At 38.4% G+C, this 26,993-nt stretch overlaps 1 protein-coding gene across 1 annotated transcript in view; it reads right to left on the reverse strand.

Annotated features, from left to right (window-relative positions):
* Window positions 1–26,993, reverse strand: part of ADAMTS19 (ADAM metallopeptidase with thrombospondin type 1 motif 19) — a 250,382-nt gene that overhangs the window by 18,648 nt on the left and 204,741 nt on the right. The window contains exons 19-21 of the mRNA XM_032425158.1: window positions 17,363–17,498; window positions 10,655–10,859; window positions 2,090–2,242 (exon numbers count right to left, since the gene is read on the reverse strand). Of these exons, the coding sequence (XP_032281049.1) occupies window positions 2,090–2,242; window positions 10,655–10,859; window positions 17,363–17,498 (494 nt within the window). The remainder of the gene's footprint in view (window positions 1–2,089; window positions 2,243–10,654; window positions 10,860–17,362; window positions 17,499–26,993) is intronic.

The following is a 26,993-nucleotide window of genomic DNA, read 5'->3' on the forward strand; positions in this document are numbered from 1 at the left end:
AAAACCAAAAGTTACGTTTTTTATGATCTCCCCAGTTAATTTTGATTTTGCCTAAGATGTAACCAGAGGCCACATAATAGGCACGTTTATTAATCAAGAGCAATAGTAGGGTCACGCAAATAGGATTTGCTAGCCACAGTTCCACATGCAGCAATGAAGGAGCTTATAGTTCTGTGCCATAAATTTTAACAACACCTGGATCTTCCGTTTTTTGCAATTACAATTTTTCTTTTTTAGAGTTACCTGGAGATTAACACTTATCACTTAAAGCATTTCCTTTTTTTAAAGACCTCACCACCTGGAGATCTTGACCTGAGCCAAAACCAACAGTCAGCCGCCCAACCGACTGAGCCATCTAGGCACCCCTCACTTAAAATATCCCTATTAATTAATAAAGCTGGAAAAGTAGAGCTCATCTATTCTAGTGTTTTTAAACTTTTTCTTAGAAAAAGAACTGTTTCACTTAAGGAAAACACCTCAAATTTCACTAGCCAAAATAAACAAATGTGGAGTAGCTACAATGAAAAGAGAGCAATGGATGGTCTTTCCCATACCCCTCCAACTAGGACTTTCATTCCCTTGTCCTATTTTATGCGTTCAGTGCTGAAGAAAGAGTTAATATACACAGAGCTTGAAAATTATGGTGTTATCTATTTTCCTTATTTCACTCATAGGGAAGCAAAGATACAAAGGTATTCAATAGCTTGACCAATTGGTCCATCTGTATAATGAGGGAGTCCAAACTATGCCCCTCCTGTCTTGACTTCCAAACCACGTCTTGCCCCTATCATCCCACTGTATTTCCCTCCCTTAGAATTAGGAAAACATTAACCCTAAAAATAAAATAAATTGTGGTTAATTTGGAATTCTCTTTCCCCTAAAAGTTGTTTCCTCTAAAGTGTGAAGTTTTCCTTCTATGGTTCACCAGTTCAAAGCTGCATGGATTGGGTTGAATATTTCCTAATTCTGTAGGGAGGAATCAATTTACATTGTCTACAAATGCATCCTTTAAAGAGTCCCAATGTAAACTTTGAATGTTGTAGGTCTTTGAAAGAAGAGTATAGGTTATGAGAACATGGGATGCTAATATGCAAACAGTTTTAGAGAGGAAAGACATCAGTAATCACAAGAAAATAGATTTTCAGTGTCAGGAATTTCTTTTGGGGCAACGTTACACAAACTGGCTAACCACAGTGTGTTACACATTGAGAATATTTCTTCCAGAATGTCCTTTAGGATTCTTTATGAAAAGGCACCACACTCCCTACCATGCCCCAGCAGCTACCACTTGTTTTTTTCACATATAAAATAAAGGGAAAGAAGAGAGGATTTATTATGTCTCTTCTAAGCCTTAGTATTTTATGATTCCATGATAATAAGTATATAATATCACAGCTGAATGTGGCAAGGCACAGGGGATTATTTGATTAATACTTACATTTTTGAAGACTAGTATTTGAGAGCTGTTTTCACCCAGAAATGATCAGAATTTTATCTTAAAACATAGGATTTATTAATACTTTATATAGAATGAATAGATGAGCTGTTTTCTATGGCTCACTTATATATGAGGTTCTACTTTATTCATAAATTTAAATATTTTCACAAAATTAAACTTACCATTCACCTGCCATATGAATTGTGTCTACTTGATTTGACCAAAGACCTTCAAGAATGCCGTTCCTTTCCATTTCTTCTATACACAACCCCAAAATTGGTGGGAAAAAGAATGCCTTTTACATATTAAGATGGAAATTGCCTCTGCGTGATGCTGTTACTACATCCCTTAGTTATATTTTCAATGTACTTATCTGATAGTATTGTTTATTAGATAAGTTTAATGCAAAAATATTCTGACAAAGAATGATATCAATAAAAATTCACAACAAAATAATAATAGATAGTATTTTTTGAGAGCTTCCTTTGTGTCAAACTACATTTATCACACCTGATCTTTAAAATGGTTTTATAGAGCTCATGATCATGGACAGACAGATAGGATGTGAACCTGGGAATATAACACTCCATCTCTCACGATCCATACCTCTATAGATCCCCTAATACTGAGAATGTACAGAATGAGTCTCACCTTAGACCAGTCGCCCATTCGCCACACGTAGCATTTCGAGTAATCCTCACAGTCCTCAGCCTCCCTGGGTCTGGTGGAGAGGACGCATTTCTTTCTAGGGTTAGTACACCTCACAGTCCGATGACGTACACCTTTGCCACACTTGACCGAACACTAGAAGATGAGATCAGAGTCTGGATGAGGTCGGGGATTAAGAGATATAGACCAATGGTTAAATTATGTTAAGTAGTATTTCTAATCATCTCTCGTAGGCCTATCCCTCACATAAAGACCATGTTAAAGAATAAAGAGAAGGAAAACACCCGTTACATCCCAATACCAGGAGCCAGATGAAGCTTAGCGCACAGTGTTGGAAGTAAATGAGTTTCAGGAACACAGGAGCATTAATACACAGAGCAATATAACATAGGATTGTTGATGAAAGACAAATAATATACGGTGGTCAAAATGTAAAATACTAAACTTGATTGACATCACATATTTATATACAGTTATGTAAGAAAATTCAAAAATTTATTTTTGCTAAGATTTAGTCTGTTTTAGCCCCAAGAAATGCTTGTGAAAAATGAAAATGTTTTTAGAGTGTTATTTCTCACAGACTTCTCTTAAAGCGAAAACAGAGAAAATCTTAGCAAAAAGAAAATATTTCACTGCATAATTATATACCCCTAGAAATCATCATTCTAAATGGCTATATGCATTGCAAATATAATTCAGTTCAAAAATAGTTTAGTTCACTTCATAAATAATTGATGCCTGATTTAAGATGGTGACATAACACATAAAGCACGTATGTATATTACACCTATTTTTTCTAGGTGCAACTTAGCATCTCATTTTCATTTATGCTCCTTGTTATGGAATATGTATAAAGCTTCTCAGTTTTACAAAGATACACCTCACTGACTATCTGGGCACAGGGACCAAAAGGGCATTGGGCAGGAGAAGGGAGAGGACAGAGAGAAGGGAAGGGATGAAAGATATGGCAAAACTTGAACATTCAATGAATAATTGTGTCTGAAAAAAGTCCAAAGCAAGATTTGCAGGTATACATTTAACAGTGATATAGCATACAAATAACCATGTGGACTCCAACAGTTGTGTTCCTGAAAATCTGAGCATGGAAGTAATGATATTTTAAATATGATAAATTTTGCACAAATGAGTGATTGTCTCATTGGCTTATGTTTGAACATGTTGGACTTTAAAGTGCACTACATGTGTAACTTGGCATTTTAATATTTATCTTTTTATTTTTTTTTGCAACTGGAACTAACCCTGATCCCTAAAATCAATTTTTAAATTAAATAAAAACGAGAGAGAGATTTTTTAATTGGTAGACTGCATTGAGACATATTATTGCTCCCAGCTGGTGCCAAAAATCTGTATAGAATATTTCTGACCTATTTCCTCCTAAAGAGTTTGCAAAACTGTTATGGTTTGGCTGAAGGTGGGGTATGTTCCTTCGCTCATGTGAATCTTCTCTCCAGATCCAACTGATTGATTGTGATGTAAAATTAGATCCTACCTTCATTGTCAAAAGTATATTTTACCAATGAGGAAGAATCTGTTAAACAGCAAGGTATAACCCAGAAAAGGAAGCCAACAGAAAGTCATGCTACTTGCGGAGAAGCAAGATGGTGGAGGAGTAGGAGACCTAAATTTCGTCTGGTCCCAGGAATTGAGCTAGATAGGGATCAAACCATTCTGAACACCCACGAACTCAACAGGAGATCAAAGAAAAGAATAGCAGCAACTCTCTGAACAGAAAAGCGACCACTCTCTGGAAGGTCTCTTCTGATTTGTTTAGCGTATATTTTTCTGGGGTCGTTGTTACCCTGTTAGCATTTTGTTCTCTCATTCATCTATTCTCCTCTGGACAAAAGGACAAGATGGAAAAAATCACCTCAGAAAAAAGAACAAGAAGCAGTACCGACTGCCAGGGACCTAATCAATACGGACATTAGTAAGATGTCGGGACTAGAGTTCAGAATGACGATTTTAAAGATACTACCTGGGCTTGAAAAGTGCATGGAAGATACTAGAGAAACCCTTTCTAGAGAAATAAAAGAACTAAAATCTAACGAAGTCAAAATCAAAAAGGCTATTAATGAGGTGCAATAAAAAATGGAGGCTCTAACTGCTAGGATAAATGAGGCAGAAGAGAGAATCAGTTATATAGAAGACCAAATGATGGAAAATAAAGAAGCTGAGAAAAAGAGAGAAAAAAAATTACTGGATCACGAGGGCAGAATTGGAGAGATAAGTGATACCATAAGATGACACAATATTAGAATAATTGGGATCCCAGAAGAAGAAGAAAAAGAGAGAGGGGCAGAGGTATATTGGAGCAAATTATAGCAGAGAACTTCCCTAATTTGGGGAAGGAAACAGGCATCAAAATCCAGGAGACACAGAGAACCCCCCCTCAAAATCAATAAAAATAGGTCAGCACCCCGACATCTAATAGTAAAACTTACGAGTCTCAGAGACAGAGAAAATCCTGAAAGCAGCTCGGGACAAGAGATCTGTAACCTACAATGGTAGAAACATTAGATTGGCAACAGACCTATCCACAGAGACCTGGCAGGCCAGAAAGGACTGGCATGATATATTCAGAGCACTAAACGAGAAAAATATGCAGCAAGAATACTATACCCAGCTAGGCTGTCATTGAAAATAGAAGGAGAGATAAAAAGCTTCCAGGACAAACAAAAACTAAAGGAATATGCAAACACAAAACCAGCCCTACAAGAAATCTTGAAAGGGGTCCTCTAAGCAAAGAGAGATCCTAAAAGCAACATAGACCAGAAAGGAACACAGATAATATACATTAACAGTCACCTTACAGGCAATACAATGGCACTAAATTCATATCTTTCAATAGTTACCCTGAATGTAAATGGGCTAAGTGCCCCAATCAAAAGACACAGGCTATCAGATTGGATTAAAAAACAAGACCCATCAATATGCTGTCTGCAAGAGACTAATTTTAGACCCAAAGACACCCTCAGATTGAAAGTGAGGGGGTGGAAAACCATTTACCATGCTAATGGACACCAAAAGAAAGCTGGGGTGACAATCCTTATATCAGACAAATTAGATTTTAAACCAAAGACTATAATAAGAGATCAGGAAGGACACTATATCATATTTAAAGGGTCTATCCAACAAGAAGATCTAAAATTGTAAATATCTCTGCCCCTAACATGGGAACAGCCAATTATGTAAGCCAATTAATAATAAAAGCAAAGAAACACATCGATAACTTTAGTGGAGGGGACTTTAACACCCCCCTCACTGAAATGGACAGATCATCTAAGCAAAAGATCAACAAGGAAATAAAGACTTTAAATGACACAATGGACAAGATGGACTTCACAGATATATTCAGAACATTCCAACCCAAAGCAACGGAATACACATTCTTCTCTAGTGCCCATGGAACATTCTCCAGAATAGATCACATCCTAGGTCACAAATCAGGTCTCAACTGGTACCAAAAGACTGGGATCATTCCCTGCATATTTTCAGACCACAATGCTTTGAAACTAGAACTCAATCACAAGAGGAAGGTCGGAAAGAACTCAAATACATGGAGGCTAAAGAGCATCCTACTGAAGAATGAAGGGGTCAACCAGGAAATTAAAGAAGAATTTAAAAAATTCATGGAAACAAATGAAAATGAAAACACAACTGTTCAAAAGCTTTGGGATACAGCAAAGGCAGTCCTAAGAGGAAAGTATATAGCAATACAAGCCTTTCTCAAGAAACAAGAAAGGTCTCAAATACACAACCTAACCCTACACCTAAAGGAGCTAGAGAAAAAACAGCAAATAAAGCCTAAACCCAGCAGGAGAAGAGAAATTATAAAGATCAGAGCAGAAATCAATGAAATAGAAACCAAAACAACAGTAGAACAGATCAATGAAACCAGGAGCTGGTTCTTTGAAAGAATTAACAAGATTGATAAACCCTTGGCCAGACTTATCAAAAAGAAAAGAGAAACGACCCAAATAAATAAAATCATGAATGAAAGAGGAGAGATCACAACCAATACCAAAGAAATACAAACAATTATAAGAACATATTATGAGCAACTATATGCCAGCAAATCAGATACTCTGGAAGAATTGGATGCATTCCTAGAGATGTATCAACTACCAAAACTGAACCAGGAAGAAATAGAAAACATGAACAGACTTATAACCACTAAGGAAACTGAAGCAGTCATCAAAAATCTCCCAACAAACAAAAGCCCAGGGCCAGATGGCTTCTCAGGGGAATTCTACCAAAAATTTAAAGAAGAATTAATACCTATTGTTCTGAAACTGTTCCAAAAAATAGAAATGGAAGGAAAACTTCCAAACTCATTTGATGAGGCCAGCATTACCTTGATCCCAAAACCAGACAAAGACTCCATCAAAAAGGAGAATTACAGACCAATATCCTTGATGAACATGGATGCAAAAATTCTCACCAAAATACTAGCCAATAGGATCCAACAGTACATTAAAAAGATTATTCACCAGACCAAGTGGGATTTATCCCTGGGTTGCAAGGTTGGTTCAACATCCACAAATCAATCAATGTGATACATTAATAAAAGAAAGAACAAGAACCATATGATCCTCTCAATAGATGCAGAAAAAAACATTTCACAAAGTACAGCATCCTTTCTTGATCAAAACTCTTCAGAGTATAGGGATAGAGGGTACATACTTCAATATCATAAAAGCCATCTATGAAAAACCCACAGCAAATATCATTCTCAATGGGGAAAAACTTAGAGCTTTCCCCATAAGGTCAGGAACACAGCAGGGATGTCCACTATCACCACTGCTATTCAACATAGTATTAGAAGTCCTAGCCACAGCAATCAGACGACAGAAAGAAATAAAAGGCATCCAAATTGGCAAAGAAGAAGTCAAACTCTCACTCTTTGCAGATGATATGATACTTTATGTGGAAAACCCAAAAGACTCCACCCCAAAACTGCTAGAACTCATACAGGAATTCAGTAAAGTGGCAGGATATAAAATCAATGCACAGAAATCAGTGGCATTCCTATACACCACCACCAAGACAGAAGAAAGAGAAATGAAGGAGTCGATCCCATTTACAATTGCACCCCAAACCATAAGATACCTAGGAATAAATCTAACCAAAGAGGCAAAGGATCGGTACTCAGAAAACTATAGAATACTCATGAAAGAAATTGAGGAAGGCACAAAGAAATGGAAAAATGTTCCATGCTCATGGATTGGAAGAACAAATATTGTGAAGATGTCAATGCTACCTAGAGCAATCTACACATTCAATGTAATATCTATCAAAATACCATCAACTTTTTTCCAAAAAATGGAACAAATAATCCTAAAATTTGTATGGAACCAGACCCCAAATAGTCAGAGGAATGTTGAAAAAGGAAAGCAAAGCTGGTGGCATCACAATTCTGGACTTCCAGCTCTGTTACAAAGCTGTAAGCCTCAAGACAGTATGGGACTGGCACAGAAACAGACACATCGATCAATGGAACAGAATAGAGAGCCCAGAAATGGACCCTCAACTCTATGATCAACTAATCTTCGACAAAGCAGGAAAGAATGCCCAATGGAAAAAAGACAGTCTCTTCAACAAATGGTGTTGGGAAAACTGGACAGCCACATGCAGAAGAATGAAACTGGACCATTTCCTTACACCACACACAAAAATAGACTCAAAATGTTTGAAAGACCTCAATGTAAGACAGGAGTCCATCAAAATCCTAAAGGAGAACACAGGCAGCAACCTCTTCGACCTCAGCTGCAGCAACTTCTTCCTAGAAACATCACCAAAGGCAAGGGAAGCAAGGGCAAAATGAACTATTGGGACTTCATCAAGATAAAAAGCTTTTGCACAGCAAAGGAAACAGTCAACAAAACCAAAAGACAACCGACAAAATGGGAGAAGATATTTGCAAATGACATATCAGATAAAGTGCTAGTATCCAAAATCTATAAAGAACTTATCAAACTCAACACCCCAAGAACAAAGAATCCAATCAAGAAATGGGCAGAAGACATGAACAGACATTTTTCCAGTGATATCCAAATGGCCAACAGACACATGAAAAAGTGCTCAACATCGCTCGGCATCAGGGAAATCCAAATCAAAACTTCAATGAGATACCACCTCACACCAGTCAGAATGGTTAAATTAACAAGTCAGGAAATGACAGATGTTGGCGGGGATGCGGAGAAAGGGGCACCCTCCTCCACTGTTGGTGGGAATGCAAGCTGGTGCAGCCACTCTGGAAAACAGTATGGAGGTTCCTCAAAAAGTTGAAAATAGAGCTACCATACGACCCAGCAATTGCACTACTGGGTATTTACCCCAAAGATACAAATATAGGGATCTGAAGGGGTACACGCACCCCGATGTTTATAGCAGCAATGTCCACAATAGCCAAACTATGGAAAGAGCCAAGATGTCCATCTACAGATGAATGGATAAAGAAGATGTGGTAATATATATATATATGTATATATACACACACAGTGGAATATTATGCAGCCATGAAAAGGAATGAAATCTTGCCATTTGCAATGATGTGGATAGAACTGGAGGGTATTATGCTGAGCGAAATGTCAATCAGAGAAAGACATGTATCATATGACCTCACTGATATCAGGAATTCTTTTTTTTTTTTTTAAAGATTTTTATTTATTTATTGAGAGAAAAAGAGAATGATAGAGAGAGAGCATGAGAAGGAGGAGGGTCAGAGGGAGAAGCAGACTCCCTGCTGAGCAGGGAGCCCGATGCGGGACTCGATCCTGGGACTCCAGGATCACGACCTGAGCCGAAGGCAGTCGCTTAACCGAGCCACCCAGGTGCCCCAATATGAGGAATTCTTAATCTCAGGAAACAAACTGAGGGTTGCTGGAGTGGTGGGGGGTGGGAGGGATGGGCTGGCTGGGTGATAGACATTGGGGAGGGTATGTGCTATGGTGAGCGCTGTGAATTGTGTAAGACTGTTGAATCACAGACCTGTACCTCTGAAACAAATAATACATTATATGTTTAAAAAAAAAAAAAAAAAGGAGGAAGATAGCAGGAAGGGAAAAATGAAGGGGGGGAAATTGGAAGGGGAGATGAACCATGAGAGACTATGGACTCTGAGAAACAAACTGAGGGTTCTAGAGGGGAGGGGGTGGGAGGATGGGTTAGCCTGGTGATGGGTATTAAAGAGGGCACGTTCTGCATGGAGCACTGGGTGTTATGCACAAACAATGAATCATGGAACACTACATCAAAAACTAATGATGTAATGTATTGTGATTAACATAACATAATAAAAGAAAAAAAGAAAGAAATATTAAAAGTTAAAAAAAAAAGAAAGTCATGCTACTTGCTAATGTACTTTGAGGCGGGGAGAGGGGTTGGGTTAAATGAATATCCCCAAACCTTATTATCTAAGCCACTTTATCCTTATTTTCAAAAGATTGGCTACTCATTGTAATCTAGCATTTTCCACTTGTCAGTTTTATACGCTAATAGTCTGAGATTAAGCATATGAATGATTTTGCTCTGGGTGTGCATGTGTCTGCCCACGTGTATGGGTGTGTAAGTGTGAGTGTGTGTGTGGGTGTGTGTGCATGGGGCCCCCTGCTCACCTAAAATGCTTCAGAGCAGCTAGAAAATCTAAGTAATGACTGGTGTTGATTATGATGCACAGATATACATCATGATAATAGAAAAGAAAGCATACAGCTGGGCATGGAACACACCCGTACTTGGCACACGACATGCTAATGGGTGTGTGATGCAGTGAGTGTGATAGCACTGGGTTCAAATCCCAGTTCTCCCACTTACATAGGATTTGGGTAAACTTCCCTGAGCTCTATTATAAAATGATGAAACTATTAACCTTCTTGGATTGGTGACTAAATATAAACAATATCCTAAATAAGAAATAATAAAAACAGAGTCCTTGCTTACAGGAGATGATTGTTAAATGTTAATGTCCTTTCTCCTTTCCCTTTTAAATGTTCAGGAATAGATGGTGAATCAAATGTGTATTAACATTAATGTCCACTAAAGGGTATACTCATGGTATATAAATGAAATAGCAGCATTCTAAAATGTACATATAATATGTTCTTATATTACAATATTGACTGGATGAAGTGTAAATAACTATTTTCCTGTTTGCAAAATTATATGTAATGAGTATATTCCTTTTATTTATTTTTATTTATTTTTTTAATAAAGATCTGATGTATTTATTTGAGAAAGTGAGAGAGAGCTCAGAGGGAGAGGGAGAAGCAGACTCCTCGCCGAGCAGGGAGCCCAATGCGGGACTCGATCCCAGGACCCTGGGATCATGACCTGAGCTGAAGGCAGACGCTGCACCGACTGAGCCACCCAGGCGCCCCATATATTCCTTTTATTATCAGAAAAATGAAGAGATGGTATTGACACTGCTGTGCACAGAGATTCTGAATGTGACAGCTCATGACTTCACACAAGCTGAGAGTCAGAGGAGAGCAAGGACACGGGAAGGGGCAGGGGTGTGCAGCGTACCTCAGACCACACTCCTGCCTCCCACACGGTCATGCAGTCCTGGCCCTCGCAGCGCTGGGCAGAGGCAGGCTTGGGCCCGGCGCAGTCCCTCTCCCGGGCTCTGGTCAGAGTCCCGTTGCTCAGTTGTTGGGTACAAGCCACTTGTCTGCTCTGCATCCCTTTTCCACAAGTTCGTGAACAGGGAGTCCATTCTGTCATCATCCATCTAAAAGTAAAGCAAGAACCACTGAAATCAAAAGATATCAACCCATTGTGTGTTTTGACATGTCTGGAGTTAAGAATTGTTGCACAGTGACTTTTACCCTTTTTTTTTATATAGTTTTGTCTAAAACACCTGTGCTTTCTATCATTTTGAGTTCTCTGTATTTCTAATGTCTGTCTTAGAATCTCAAAGACTGAGATTCTGTCCACGCCATACTACATGCTTTGCCTGTTACTGCTTATCACATTGGCCACACTGAGATACCCAATAAGTACGTAACTGCTAACATACATGAGTTATTCCTATTCTTTGTGTTTTAAATCTTCACAATTAACTCCATGTGTTGGGTGCTACAACTATCACAGCCTTTTACAGAAAGGGAAACCAAGGTAAGGGGAGATTTAGCAACTTACCAAGGGTCACAAGGTTGTAGAGTCAGCAATTGAAATGAGGCTGTAGATGATCTCACCATGAGACAAACACAGATATGAGCAAGGTAACAGAGCCCTGTCACTGAGGATACCCTTTTATGTGGGGGAAGCAATCGTTAGTACATCAACAATGGCCTGCAACAAGATTCTGTGTCTGGGCCACATCCTCCGGATAAAGCTACGTGGACTTCTTTAGGCTGGCTTCTATGTATTGCCATGTAATCCCAGACACTGGAGGTGCGGACTCAGAGGGCTAAACACAAAGTGACCTCATTTTAGAGGTCCTCAAGAACTCCAAATCTTTTTCTTGGATTTCACCGATTCAGTGATTCTGCCAATACATAGGCATTTTAACACCTAGATGGACATTCTTTTCTCAAACAATCATCAGGGCAGTGATACATATCTCCGGCACTTCCATTTCCAATGAGTTGGGATATAGCCTAAGGACCACTAATTTAAACACCTCCCCAAATTTATTTCAGGAAGAACCAAGGCTTGTGCCAGAAAAGTGATTCATGAAATTTGTTGATTCTTGTCAGTAAGACCTTCTCTGCATTTCCCATTATTAGGTCAACCCTATAGGGGGATCTAAGTCCACCCCAAACTACCTGCACAATCCAATTTCAGCACAGTGCAGGGCAGTGAGAAGTCCCGAGCTTAATTTTGGGTTCCTTACTAGTTGTGCACATTCTTGAAACAATACTCATAGCTGTTAAGTTTCCATTTTGTCATTTGTAAAAGTGTTTATTATTATACTGTCTGACATACAATAGGGACTCAGTATATAGTATATACTCTATATATGACAGTATATTTATAAGTAATTTATACTTACTCATTTCTCTAGCTTCATCTCTCATTTGTTTGGAAAAAAACCATATGCTCAGCTTGCTCCTCAAACACTTTCTATTTTCACCACATTGTACCTGTTTATGGAGCATCCACTGCCTGGATCCTTGACAGCCAGCTCCAAGTCCCTTCCTCCTAAAAGGGTTTCTCCATCCAACCCACAAAGATTGTGCTCTCCTTTGCCCTCTGGTACCTGGCTTGTGGCACTCATACAGCATTTGTTAGATATTCCCTAGGGAAGTGGAAGGGTTCACACCCTCCCTACAAAATTTGCCCTTCTTTTCCTCATTAGTATATAAACTCTTTTTTTTTAAATTTTATTATGTTATGTTAATTACCATACATTACATCATTAGTTTTTGATGAAGTGTTCCATGAAAACTCTTTAAAGGCAGAGATCAATGTCTTATTCTTCTTTGCATCCATAACACATTGCATACAATAACTTGTCATTAAACATTTCTCAAATTAAACATCTACAGCCTCATTTCAAAACATTTCTGTTTTACAGAAATAGCATCAATTCTTCCAAATTTACTTAAGCCCAAATGCTCCTGGCAATGATCCAAAGTTTGGAAAGTCACATCTAATGCAATCTAGTTTTCTCATCTGTACAATGGTTTAATTCAAAATGATTCTATGCTTCTATTTCTGAAAAGGAAAAAAAAAATCCCGGTAATATTTGCATTCCAGTACTGCCTCTAACAAAGTTCTTGTCTGCTGGTCTATCAAGTATGATGCAGATCTACCATTTTGCTTGGGAGTCCCCTAGTGGATTTTTCCTAAAGTATTTATCTTCTAAATTTATTTAGTTTCTGATTCATCTTTCTACATGAAGATACACAGGTTATAAGCACAATTTAAACCCATTTTTGTACCTTTCCCTTTCCCTCCAATTATGGAACCAAGAAGACACAACCAAAAAGAGAAGTATTTGGGACTTCATCAAGATAAAAACCTTCTGCACAGCGAAGGAAACAGTCAACAAAACAAAGAGGCAACCCACAGAATGGGAGAAGATATTTGCAAATGACACTACAGACAAAGGGCTGATTTCCAAGATCTATAAAGAACTTCTCAAACTCAACACCCCAAAAAACAAACAGTCAAGTCAAAAAATGGGCAGAAGACATGAACAGACACTTCTCCAAAGAAGACATACAAATGGCTAACAGACACATGAAAAAATGTTCATCATCATTAGCCATCAGGGAAATTCAAATCAAAACCACATTGAGATACCACCTTACACCAGTTAGAATGGCAAAAATTGACAAGGCAAGAAACAACAAATGTTGGAGAGGTTGTGGAGAAAGGGGAGCCCTCTTACACTGTTGGTGGGAATGCAAGTTGGTACAGCCACTTTGGAAAACAGTGTGGAGGTTCCTCAAAAAATTAAAAATAGAGCTACCCTATGACCCAGCAATTGCACTCCTGGGTATTTACCCCAAAGACACAGATGTAGTGAAAAGAAGGGCCATATGCACCCCAAGGTTCATAGCAGCAATGTCCGCAATAGCCAAACTGTGGAAAGAGCCAAAATGCCCTTCAACAGATGAATGGATAAAGAAGATGTGGTCCATATATACAATGGAATATGACTCAGCCATCAGAAAGGATGAATCCAACTTTTACATCAACATGGATGGGACTGGAGGAGATAATGCTAAGTGAAATAAGTCAAGCAGAGAAAGTGAATTATCATATGGTTTCACTTATTTGTGGAACATAAGGAATAGCATGGAGGACATTAGGAGAAGGAAGGGAAAAATGAAGGGGGGGAAACCGGAGGGGGAGACGAACCATGAGAGACTGGACTCGAGAAACAAACTGAGGGCTTTAGAGGGGAGGGGGTGGAGTGGGGATGGGTTAGCCTGGTGATGGGTATTAAGGAGGGCACGTATTGCATGGAGCACTGGGTGTTATACGAAAACAATGAATCATGGAACACTACATCAAAAACTAATGATGTATTGTATGGTGACTAACATAATAAAATAAAATAAAATAAAATAAAATAAAGAAGTATTTGCAATTTCATGGAATCTCATATTTTTTAAATAAAATACATTTTTAGAGATCCTCAGTATAATGATAAAAGTTACTTTTTCTTTTTTAAAAAATATTTTATTTATGGGGTGCCTGGGTGGCTCAGTCATTGAGTGTCTGCCTTTGGCTCAGGTCATGATCCCAGGGTCTTGGAATCGAGCCCCACATTGGGCTCCCTGCTCGAAGGGAGGCCTGCTTCTCCCTTTCCCACTCCCCCTGCTTGAGTTCCTGCTCTCGCTATCTCTGTCAAATAAATAAAATCTTTAGAAAAAAAAGAAAAAATTTTATTTATTTATTTATTTGAGAGAGAGAGAGAGCGAGCGCATGCAAGCACGAGCTGGGGGGCAGGGAGGGGACAGGGAGAGAGTCCCAAGCAGACTGGGAGCTGAACACGGAGCCCAATGTGGGGCTCCATCTCACCACCCTGAGATCATGACCTGAGATCATGACCTGAGCAGAAACCAAGAATGGGACGTTTAACCCACTGAGCCATCCAGGTGCCCCAAAAGTTATTTTTTCCATTCCTTGTGAAAGCTGCTCAAAAATAAGAATTAGAATGTAAAACACATTCTAATAAAGCTCTTTGTATTTTAGAATTAATCTAGTTTGGAATTATCCCATTTCCTTATCTTTAAGATTCCTTCTTCCAAAGTTATTTACTATTACATTGATATATTTTATATTTGGCACATAGGGTTCCACCAGTCTATTTAGTGACCTTTTCAATAAATGGAAATGGAAATTGGAACGAAGGTTATGCTATGCCAGTAAGTCACAGAAAGTTTTCCTACTATGACCCCCAATAATTGCTCATGTCCATTTCTTACTTTTCAGTATTTTGGTTAACCTCACTGACATTACTTCTTGGTGGTTTGCAATATATTGACTCCTTTTCCAAGAGAAGGAAGATAATAATCTCTAACAAAATAGACATGCAGTGTCCAGCTGCAAAAATTTCTCACTCAGAAGTGTAGTGACCTTTTAAAACTATTCATTTTACCAAGTCATTAGCAAGGCATTTTCCCCCAAGATAGCTGAGGTCAGTGAATGAACAATAAATGGTGTGTATTGTACATTCTGATCCTTTACAGACCAACTTAGGAAGTGACAAATATGCTCTAGTCCTCAAATCCAACTCCTCCAAGAATTCCTGATAAATCAGAAAAAGCCAGTGCTCTTTCCTCCAAATGGAAAAGTTATATGGTATATGAAACAAATGGTGTTTTGAAATATTTTAGCAAATAATTTAACACAAGATAAATTAGCATTTTAATATATATTAAAAGAGATAAAGAAAAAGATAATTCTTATGAATGGTAATAACAAAAATGATCCAAGTTCTCTAGCTGACAGGGCAAAGGCCAAAAATTCTGCTTTTCTATCTGTCCAGCACTGAACGGAAGGGAGTCAAAGACCCGACTGCAGGTAACAATAATTCCCCTCGGTCAATTTTCCTGTTGATTACTACATTGCCTCAGAAAAAAGCTTAATTAGTTCCTCTACTTATGAAGTTACCCTGAAAAGCAGAGAGCCAGGTACTGAGAGTATATTAATGTGCTTTTATCTTTTTGCACATCCTTTTACGTCTCATTCTTCTGTCCTATTCCTTAGAAGCCTAATTTTCCTTGGGGGTTGGGGAAGGACAAGAATATTAGAGCAGGAATGCAAAGGAAAGGAAAAGTTGATAATCAGCTTTTGTCACCTTAAATACACCAAATCTACAGAAAAACAAACCTTGAAATTTCAGCATTGTAGGGGAAGAAAGGATTTTCCAAATTCTTTTAAGCTCTCATTAACATAGCATGAGCTGGATCTGAAGGGCTTCATAACTGAGTTTGGCAGTAAGCCAGAAACAGAGGGAACTCAGGATCAGTGCTACATCAGAGGTAGGGGAAGGGGGCGGGGGGCGGAACAGGGAAGCCAGAAGAACTGAGCATTAGCCTGGATGACACTAATTCCCAAAGAGATTAAGACAGAGAGGTTTAAATATAGTTAATTGGCAACTTTGTTTCTCCTCCCTCCATACTTACTGTAGTGGAGGGTCAGGAAGAATATTCTATTAGTTACAGACCACTACAAAGCCACAGATTCTTTGCATATCTGAGATGCAGGACCTGTAAATTCACATAGTGCAGGAGCCAGTGGGAGGGGCGATCAATCTCTGCAGCTCCCTAGGAACTCACAACTAACTACACCCTCATTCATTGAGCCTCAACAGATCTCTGAGTGTCAAGACCCAACAGATGTCCCTGTCCCTGTATTCCAGAGGAATCACTGCAGCCTCACACTTTTTTTATCATTCTATCTCTGAAAGCTTTTAGGACCTTTGACACCAGGGGTCAGTCCCACTTAAGCCCATTAATTTTTATATGAAAGCACATGGATTTTCAAGGAGCCCTATAATGGGAACTGCTCCAAACAGCCTTGCTGCTAGCTCACTCCCAAATTAGACTCGGGCTCCTCGTCTCTGAGGGTTATTAAGGCATAGTCCTCTTTCTACACCACTTTCAGCTGCTCAGCATCACTGTCTTATTTCCTACTCAAGAGGTTTTTGCCGACTTTGTTGCCTCATCCTCACTGGGGAAGTCACAGGAGACCAAAACAGCTGACTGTTTGGTAACTAGGACCCAGTGCAGGGATCCAGCGAGCAGAGGTCAGGAATCGGGCAGTCAGATTGGGGGAGCTCTGGGAGAGGAAGTGAGGAGGCAGCCTGGGGAACCAGGAGGACCACACTGTCCCTGGTGTCCTGTGAGGGACTGGGTCCCGGCCAGTCCTGCTTTGGTTTATATCATCTTTGGCAAGTTCTAACACATCATTTCAGAGAATTCAAGAACAAATAGCTAAATTCAACTCATAACCAGATTTTTGAAGAAGTGACCAACAGATGACCACATAATTTTAATTACACGTCGTCCGTCCCACTTAGTTGTTTTCACACTGTGGAGAATACAGTGAAAGTTGAGGGAAATCCTAGCCTTGCTGCTTTAATACTCTTTCCATTCAGGCAATGATCTGCCTTTCCTAGACCTTGCCTGTTTAAAACCCTACATTTTGGTACATATTCCTTTGCACTGTCTTTAGGAAAAAGTGATTTTGTTGATATTTTGAGTATGTTTTAAGCGTTAGTAATCTAGGGGCCACACGGAGTTTTCACAAGTGGTGGGACTCGGTTACCTTGTTTGGCACGGCTGCTCATGGCACTTGCGGATCTGTGGTTCAGGCTTGCTTAAGTATTTGCACTTCTTGTTGTCCACGATGCTGATGTTTTTGTTCATGATTTTTGTGCAAGACACCGTTGTCTTCCTTTCTCCTGAAAAGAGCAAACAAACGTAAAGAAATTATAGGCCTTTATGTAAATGACTTAGGAGGTGTGTATAGGTTTGTAATTTTCAGACTTCAAAAGGAATTTTAAGTTAGATCGATGAAGATATGATTTATCATTTACATAAAAATGCATCTCTAGGCTTAAGGAAGATAAAGGTTACTTTTTTCCTCATTAGAAATTACATGGCAGGGCGTCTGGGTGGCTCGGTCGGTTGAGTGTCTGACTCTTGATTTCAGGGTCATGATCTGGGTCATGGGATCAAGCCCCGAGTCAGGCTCCATGCTCAGCACAGAATCTGCCGGAGATTCTCTCTTCCCTCTCCCTCTGCCCCTCCCCCAGCTGGCACATGTGTGAGTGCTCTCTCTCTCAAATAAATAAATAAATCTTTAAACAAAAGAAATTAAATAGCAAGTTTTATATTCCCAAGGGATTGTGGCAGCATAAGGTGCCAAGACATTAATTAAAGATTCGTTAGTAAGGACTATGCCATCTTTTAGCATTAAGTGGTGGAAAGCTGTAATTTGCAAACAACCTGTATGTCTTCATGAAAGCACATAAACACGCATGCATATTTTATCATTTGGCTATACACCATCAGTGCTATGTAGTAAGTTATGGAAAGCAAGCTTGTTTTCAGTATAACTCAGAACTTTATTCTTACTGTCTCTGATGAAGGTATCCTAGAGCAATGAGGAATTCTTGAAATCCTCATTCCCTGTTTATTGTGACGTTCTCTAAGAAAAGCCATGGGACTCCTGTATTTTTCACCAGATTTCAGAAGAATTGCTTTTCTCCTTTCTCTGTTAGGATAAAGTCTGATTACAGGAGGTAAAAATGACCACTTGTATGGTGTATTTATTTTTATCTGGGCCCTTATAAGCACACTTACTTGACAAGATTTTCATTATTTCTTCTTGCACCTAAAGAGCCTACTAGACACGTGTTAATTCTCTTTCTCTACAAAAGTCTAAATATCTATATAAGATTTCATAATCTAATTTAACTGATTGTTTGACATTATGAAGTAATTAAATCAACCAACAATTTTAAAGCCAGATGGGTCACAAAGGATTAAGAAAATAATCACAAGTCTTCTGGGTCTCTACTGCAAGGCCATTAGTTAGGGTCCGATGACTGTCATGCAGTGATAATTAGGAAACAGAGCATTCATGCTGGTCGTGCCAAATATGCCTGGGCTGGTGGCAGAGAGGTCACTATGTCATTTAATTAACAGAGAGGGAAGGCTGGTGTCAAGAAAGAAGGAAAGAAAGAATGTAGAGAGAGAGCTACTTTGAATAATTTTTGAGTATCTCTGACCTGAATGGGGGATGGGGAGAGGCAACAGGGTGGCCCAAGAGAAGGCAGAAGAACAGGTATAGGTTTAGGATCTTTCCTTCCTTTCCCTCTCAACAACACTGAGCACAGTCCCAGGACAATTTTTAGTCTACAAAAAAATGACTACCTCTCTCACCTCTCTCTCTCCCCTGCCGTGTGTGTATGTGTGTGTGTGTGTGTAGTAACTAACAATTATATCTATGATTATTGCATATCATGTTATTGAAATCATTTAGTTTTATCTTCAGTTTTATGTCCTAGTACAGGCAGCACAATGTTGGCCAATTATGCCTTATCTGGAGAATTCCAGGTCTGGTGCAATGCGACTTATTCTATGGGAGCACAATGCAGACAACAGAGTGCCAGGCAGGTAAAAGGTCTTTTCCCAGCTTGGCAAATAAAACGTGGGCTGAACTGCAGGACTCTATGGCCAGTTGCAACGTGAATGAACATCTCCGCTCAGAAGTCCGCTAAGCCTGCCCTGTGCCCCTCACACGGTCAGGTGAGCTGATGGGATCTGGTAGAGAAGAGACAACATTTCACGCCTGGGGTAAATGCTTTGGGGCTGCTCAGGCTATTCTCTGGTAGGTAAAGAAGGGGGGAGTGTGGCATTAGATTTACTCATAACAAGTGTTCAATACCTACCAACTTCAATTTTCAAATAAACTGCAAAAAAAGCAGAAAAGGCTTATGTTCATTCTTTCACAGAGAAAACTGGCCTCACAAGGTAATTAGTTACCTAAGCGTAAAAAAATTGGGACAAGGGGGTTGTGGTTAACTTCCTCCTAGTTTCCTATGCTCCAGGTGCTCCTTTATGACCTGATGCTCATACTAAATAGATATTGTGCAGATTCTGTACAATGCTAACATATGTGAGTACAACTTCTACATTACAATGATGCCTACTTTAAAGCAGGATTAACATGCAGGTTACTCTCATTAAATCTAAATGTTAGCTTTAAAATCTAATTTAAAGCCTTCAAATTCATAAGACACTCTTTTGCATTATAGATGGAGTTGCCTAAAGTAATTTAAATAGTGGCTTTCTGCCAACTACAATACGAAAAAAATGACTAACAGACATTATCCAGAGAACTTTTGCTGAACATATATGTAGCTATGAGGTAAATAACTCAGGGCTAATTATACGGCATTTTTTTTCTTTCTTCAGAAAATACATAATTTTAGTTATACTCCCCTAGAGCTAACATATTAAGCTCTTGAAAAATATCCTTTAAGTGTAAGTGTTGATATATCAAGAGACAGAGATACCTGTGTCATTTCAGGGATCACCTTGGTGTTCTAAGAAAGTAGAGAGGCATGGGATTGTGAATTGGGACTTCTCCAACCACAGTGTAGCAAGGAAGCTCACATCATACATGTTTTGGCAGATAGGATAAGCTTGGCCCTACTTTTTAAAAATTTCATTGAACAAAAACAACAATTGGGGGGAAGAAATCTATTGCTCAGCTCCAGGCACACCATGCCTATGAAAATACAACTAGATCTTAAAGCCATATGGAAATGTTATTGTTTGACTTTTTTCTTTTATATATTTTTATGTTCCAGCCAACACAGGAAATTTCCATTCTAGCATCTAATAGCAGTATTAACAATGCATCCAATACTGTGGAACCTAGGGACGGGCAGAAAGTGATGAAGTAACAGGCTTCCTGCCTGAACCACGAGTAGCTGCAAGCTGTTGACAGTGGATTACTTGCTTTACGGCAATTAACTTCACCTCTGGCTCATTCCTATTAAATCAGCATTGGGGAAATCAGTTTCGATGTTCTGAATACAACTAGGAATATAAGAACATAACCATTATGCAATTGGTCTCATTACCGAGTGTGGGCAAAATCTGAAAACGAACGGTAATTTTTATGTATTGACTCTTTCTTTGTTCTCTGAAGATACTTAACAAAGACTAGATATTAGATCGGGTGCCTTCTTTTCCACTCTCAGATATAAGCTGATATTTTTTTCTAGGCTCTGTGTTTAACCCCATGAAATGGATATTTTTTTTTTAATTTAAATTTTTTTTATTGTTATGTTAATCCCCATACATTACATCATTAGTTTTAGATATAGTGTTCCATGATTCATTGTTTGTGCATAACACCCAGTGCTCCATGCAGAACATGCCCTCCTCAATACCCATCACCAGGCTAACCCATCCTCCCAACCCCCTCCCCTCTAGAACCCTCAGTTTGTTTTTCAGAGTCCATTGTTTCTCATGGTTCTTCTCCCCCTCCGATTTCCCCCCCTTCATTCTTCCCCTCCTGCTACATTCTTCTTCTTCTTTTTTTCTTTCTTAACATATATTGCATTATTTGTTTCAGAGGTACAGATCTGAGATTCAACAGTCTTGCACAATTCACAGCGCTTACCAGAACACATACCCTCCCCAGTGTCCATCACCCAGTCACCCCATCCCTCCCACCCCACCCCCCACTCCAGCAACCCTCAGTTTGTTTCCTGAGATTAAGAATTCCTCATATCAGTGAGGTCATATGATACATGTCTTTCTCTGTTTGACTTATTTCGCTCAGCATAATACCCTCCAGTTCCATCCACGTCGTTGCAAATGGCAAGATCTCATTCCTTTTGATGGCTGCATAATATTCCATTGTATATATATACCACATCTTCTTTATCCATTCATCTGTTGATGGACATCTTGGCTCTTTCCACAGTTTGGCTATTGTGGACATTGCTGCTATAAACATCGGGGTGCACGTAGCCTTTCGGGTCCCTACTTTTGTATCTTTGGGGTAAATACCCAGTAGTGCAATTGCTGGATCATATGGTAGCTCTATTTTCAACTTTTTGAGGAACCTCCATACTGTTTTCCAGAGTGGCTGCACCAGCTTGCATTCCCACCAACAGTGGAGGAGGGTTCCCCTTTCTCCGCATCCCCGCCAACATCTGTCATTTCCTGACTTGTTAATTTTAGCCATTCTGACTGGTGTGAGGTGGTATCTCATTGAGGTTTTGATTTGGATTTCCCTGATGCCGAGCGATATTGAACACTTTTTCATGTGTCTGTTGGCCATTTGGATGTCTTCTTTGGAAAAATGTCTGTTCATGTCTTCTGCCCATTTCTTGATTGGATTCTTTGTTCTTTTGGTGTTGAGTTTGATAAGTTCTTTATAGATTTTGGATACTAGCCCTTTATCTGATATGTCATTTGCAAATATCTTCTCCCATTCTGTCAGTTGTCTTTTGGTTTTGTTGACTGTTTCCTTTGCTTTGCAAAAGCTTTTTATCTTGATGAAGTCCCAATAGTTCATTTTTGCCCTTGCTTCCCTTGCCTTTGGTGATGTTTCTAGGAAGAAGTTGCTGCGGCTGAGGTCGAAGAGGTTGCTGCCTGTGTTCTCCTTTAGGATTTTGATGGACTCCTGTCTCACATTGAGGTCTTTCAACCATTTGGAGTCTATTTTTGTGTGTTGGATATTTTTAATAAAAGTATGTTCTATCCATGTAGATCACATTTCTAGAACTGGCATCATAAATATGGAAACCTGTTCTTGGGAGTGTGTTCAGTGTTTCAATATACATTATTGAAATTCTCTCTATCTTACTGGATGCTCCAAACTTTTAAATAAACTTGTGAACCTCTATAAGACTGAGACTACATATGTTCATTCGTCTTCATAATTTTCTCTCAAATTATTTATTTATTTGTTATCGAACTAACAATGGCCAGCAAGTAAGTGAACCAAAAATAAGTGTATTTTACTGAGGACGAAGGGTTTTTCCCTGAGCACTTCTTAGAAATATGTAAGGTTTTTTTTTTTTTAAGCATACATTTATTTATTTATTTTTTTATTATGTTATGTTAGTTGCCATTCAATACATCATTAGTTTTTGATGTAGTGACCCATGATTCATTGTTTTTTAAATTGAACAACATCCAAAATTGTGCACGCCATTTAATTCTTAGCCATTTTTTGACATTTCTATAAAAATTTTCCCTCAGGGCTTGGGCTTAATATTAAAATGACTATTTCATCTTTTTTAAATGAAAATATTTTTATTTTGTATTGTTTACAACACCCAATATATAACCCAACCTAACCTTATCATTCCCATGCACATAAATAGTTTAATGGGACCCCATAACTTTCAAGACAAATTTAACTCGAGTGCTAGCATAACACTCAGGAATCTTCATGCACTAGCTTCTCTCTATAAAAAAGTAGAAAATGGTCAAAGTATCTCCCACTCCTTGATCCTCATATTTTGCACCCTAGAAATAAGCATTCTCACAAACCTCAGTGCCTTTGCACCTATGCATATCCCTGGAATGATTTCTACATCTTCCCATATCACTCTGTACAGTGATTTTATTAGCTGATGCCTACTAGATGAACAGTGAATCCTCTAAAAGCAGAAAGCACTCATCATTGGACTACTCAGCAACAGTGAGTGCGTATTTGGTATTGGTAAAGAAATCGATGAGTGAACTATAAGAATGTAAGTCAAGGCCAAAGTGCTTTTTGTACTAAGAAGTTGATCTTAAGACTATTTCCTAAAATGGTGAAAAGTCATTTGCAAAGCAAATGACTAGTTATGGGAGATAGTTATCTAAGGCAATTTTAGCTAATGAATTTTGTAGGTATTAAAATTTGAGTTTATAGAGTTCACATTAATATAAAAATGTTCTTATTAAAGAAAGTAGAATTTAAAACTGTATTAAATATTACTGAAATGAAATAATGCAGAGAAAAAAACATATTTTGGTGCATTTTCTTTAGGTAATAACATTTATTACGGTGCAGGCAATATGTCTTTAAAATGGAAAAATGGAAACAAACTGTGCCGGCAAAAAGATAGGGGTATTCTACTCGGAGCCTTAGAATCTGTTCATGCACAAAGAAAGCCATGGCTAAAGGATATCAGAGTGAGAGTCTTCAGCTGGTTGGGTTTGGACTAAAGCGAAGAACGTGGAATATTGGCTTATTTTTTTTCCCCTTCAAATTGTATCTATTTAGATTTCCTAAAAACATGTCTATTCATTTATTTCAAAATGGATTATTGAATTTGGGGGGCTCTTACTCTAGGTTTTATATCACTAATCCATCCACCAGCTCAAAATAAATTCTAGAGTAACGCAGTTAGTGTATGCAGTATGAGGAACACTAATTCAATGCACAACCCTCAGATACTATGAAATGATAGATCTCGAATGCCTCTCAAAACCAAGATCACTTAAAACAGGTCTTTTATGTAAAAAAGAACTTTATCCGGTGAACCATACTTTTGAGGTGCCAAAATAAACTTAAAACTTCCCTTCAAAGAGTTTTTAGATGCTTCAGAACACCAGTGCAAAGTAAACATTTATTTCCCAAATACATTTTAAGCTGTTTGAAAGTAAAAGGACTAATTTCAATGGCCAATGCTAAAATACGAAACGATATATATCCTTTCAAACAGTTCTAAAACTATCATTAGAATTTGAAAAGACGGTGCCAAAAAGCATACAGATGTTATACTGTTGGAAAAATTTTCCTGAGATCATCAACATCCATTTGATATTTAAAAATATTCCTTCTAAAAGGCTTTTCATATCTTGTAATAACTGATATTAATAAAAATAATTAAAATGCACAGTGAATTAACCTTAAGTCAGGTTTTCATTCTAAAACAGTTTGAGATTCTAATGTAAAAGATAATTAGAATAAAAATTTAGCTACACGACAGTAGGTATCTTTAAAAAATTTCTTTTCCCACTTATTGCTGGCAATCTAATGCTTTACAACAGAATCCAAAAAAATAACATGTCAAACATTGAAATTTTATATTGCTCTGTGTTATTTTATTTGCTCTTGCTTAATATAGTCCTGTGAAGTAAAATAGTTCTATTATTTCTCTTTGCCGTTGAAGATAAATTTTGCATGAATCTGTTTCCAATGTTCTGTGCTTTGAACTGACTGTCCTTCAATTCATGAATATGCTGAAAGATTACAAAGCTCTTTCAGGCTATAAAATGGGCAATATGAAGTTAGATATGATGCGATTCTTAAAATCCTGTCCATCCGCTTAATTTATGAACTGCAAAGGAAAATAATATCCAAAAGTCCAGAAATGTGTTGACACTGAAAGGAATATGTACCCAATTAACATAGTCAGAGATAACTGAAAACTGTTCACTAAACACAATGAAACAGATTTGAGAAAGAAGGTCTATTCAAGTGCAAATCATATAAAGGTTGTGTCTAATTAGGACTATTTTACAAAATAACCCATTTGAAATAAAAAATAGGGACATATCTACCACTATCACCACTGCTATTTAACATAGTATTAGAAGTCCTAGCCACAGCAATCAGACAACAAAAAGAAATCAAAGGCACCCAAATTGGCAAAGAAGAAGTCAAATCTCACTGTTTGCAGATGATATGATACTTTATGTGGAAAACCCAAAAGACTCTACCCCAAAACTGCTAGAACTCATGCAGGAATTCAGTCAAGTGGCAGGATATAAAATCAATGCACAGAAATCAGTGGCATTCCTATACAACAACAACAAGACAGAAGAAAGAAAAATTAAGGAGTCGATCCCATTTACAATTGCACCCAAAACCATAAGATACCTAGGAATAAATCTAACCAAAGAGGCAAAGGATCTGTACTCAGAAAACTATAAAATACTCATGAAAGAAATTGAGGAAGACACAAAGAAATGGAAAAACGTTCCATAGTCATGGACTGGAAGAACAAATATTGTGATGATGTCAATGCTACCTAGAGCAATCTACATTTTAATGCAATCCCTATCAAAATACCATCCACTTTTTTCAAAGAAATGGAACAAATAATCCTAAAATTTGTATGGAACCAGAAAAGACTCCGAATAGCCAGAGGAATCTTGAAAAAGAAAAGCAAAGCTGGCGGCATCACAATTCCGGACTTCAAGCTCTATTACAAAGCTGTCATCAACAAGACAGTATGGTACTGGCACAAAAACAGACACATCGATCAATGGAACAGAATAGAGAGCCCAGAAATGGACCCTCAACTCTATGGTCAACTAATCTTTGACAAAGCAGGAAAGAATGTCCAATGGAAAAAAGACAGTCTCTTCAACAAATGGTGTTGGGAAAACTGGACAGCCAAATGCAGAAGAACGAAACTGGACCATTTCCTTACACCACACACAAAAATAGACTCCAAATGGTTGAAAGACCTCAATGTGAGACAGGAGTCCATCAAAATCCTAAAGCAGAACACAGGCAGCAACCTCTTCGACCTCAGCCGCAGCAATTTCCTAGAAACATCACCAAAGGCAGGGGAAGCAAGGGCAAAAATGAACTATTGGGACTTCATCAAGATAAAAAGCTTTTGCACAGTAAAAACAGTCAACAAAACCAAAAGACAACCGAAAGAATGGGAGAAGATATTTGCAAATGACATATCAGATAAAGGGTTAGTATCTAAAATCTATAAAGAACTTATCAAACTCAACACCCAGAGAACAAATAATCCAATCAAGAAATGGGCAGAAGACATGAACAGACATTTTTCCAAAGATGATGTCCAAATGGCCAACAGACACATGAAGTGCTCAACATCGCTCGGCATCAGGGAAATCCAAATCCAAACCTCAAGGAGATACCACCTCACACCAGTCAGAATGGCTAAAATTAACAAGTCAGGAAACGACAGATGTTGGCAAGGATGTGGAGAAAGGGGCACCCTCCTACACTGTTGGTGGGAATGCAAGCTTGTGCAGCCATTCTGGAAAACAGTATGGAGGTTCCTCAAAAAGTTGAAAATAGAGCTACCATACGACCCAGCAATTGCACTACTGGGTATTTACCCCAAAGATACAAATGTAGGGATCCGAAGGGGTACGTGTACCCCAATGTTTATAGCAGCAATGTCCACAATAGCCAAACTATGGAAAGAGCCAAGATGTCCATCGACAGATGAATGGATAAAGAAGATATGGTATATATATATGATGGAATATTATGCAGCCATCAAAAAAAGCCCCCACGAAATCTTGCCATTTGCAATGATGTGAATGGAACTAGAGGGTATTATGCTAAGCAAAATAAGTCAATCAGAAAAAGACATGTATCATATGATTTCACTGATATGAGGAATTCTTAATCTCAGGAAACAAACTGAGGGTTG

This window comes from Phoca vitulina, unplaced genomic scaffold (genome assembly GCF_004348235.1).
Source record: "Phoca vitulina isolate PV1807 unplaced genomic scaffold, GSC_HSeal_1.0 scaffold32, whole genome shotgun sequence".
Taxonomy (NCBI): Eukaryota; Metazoa; Chordata; class Mammalia; order Carnivora; family Phocidae; genus Phoca; species Phoca vitulina.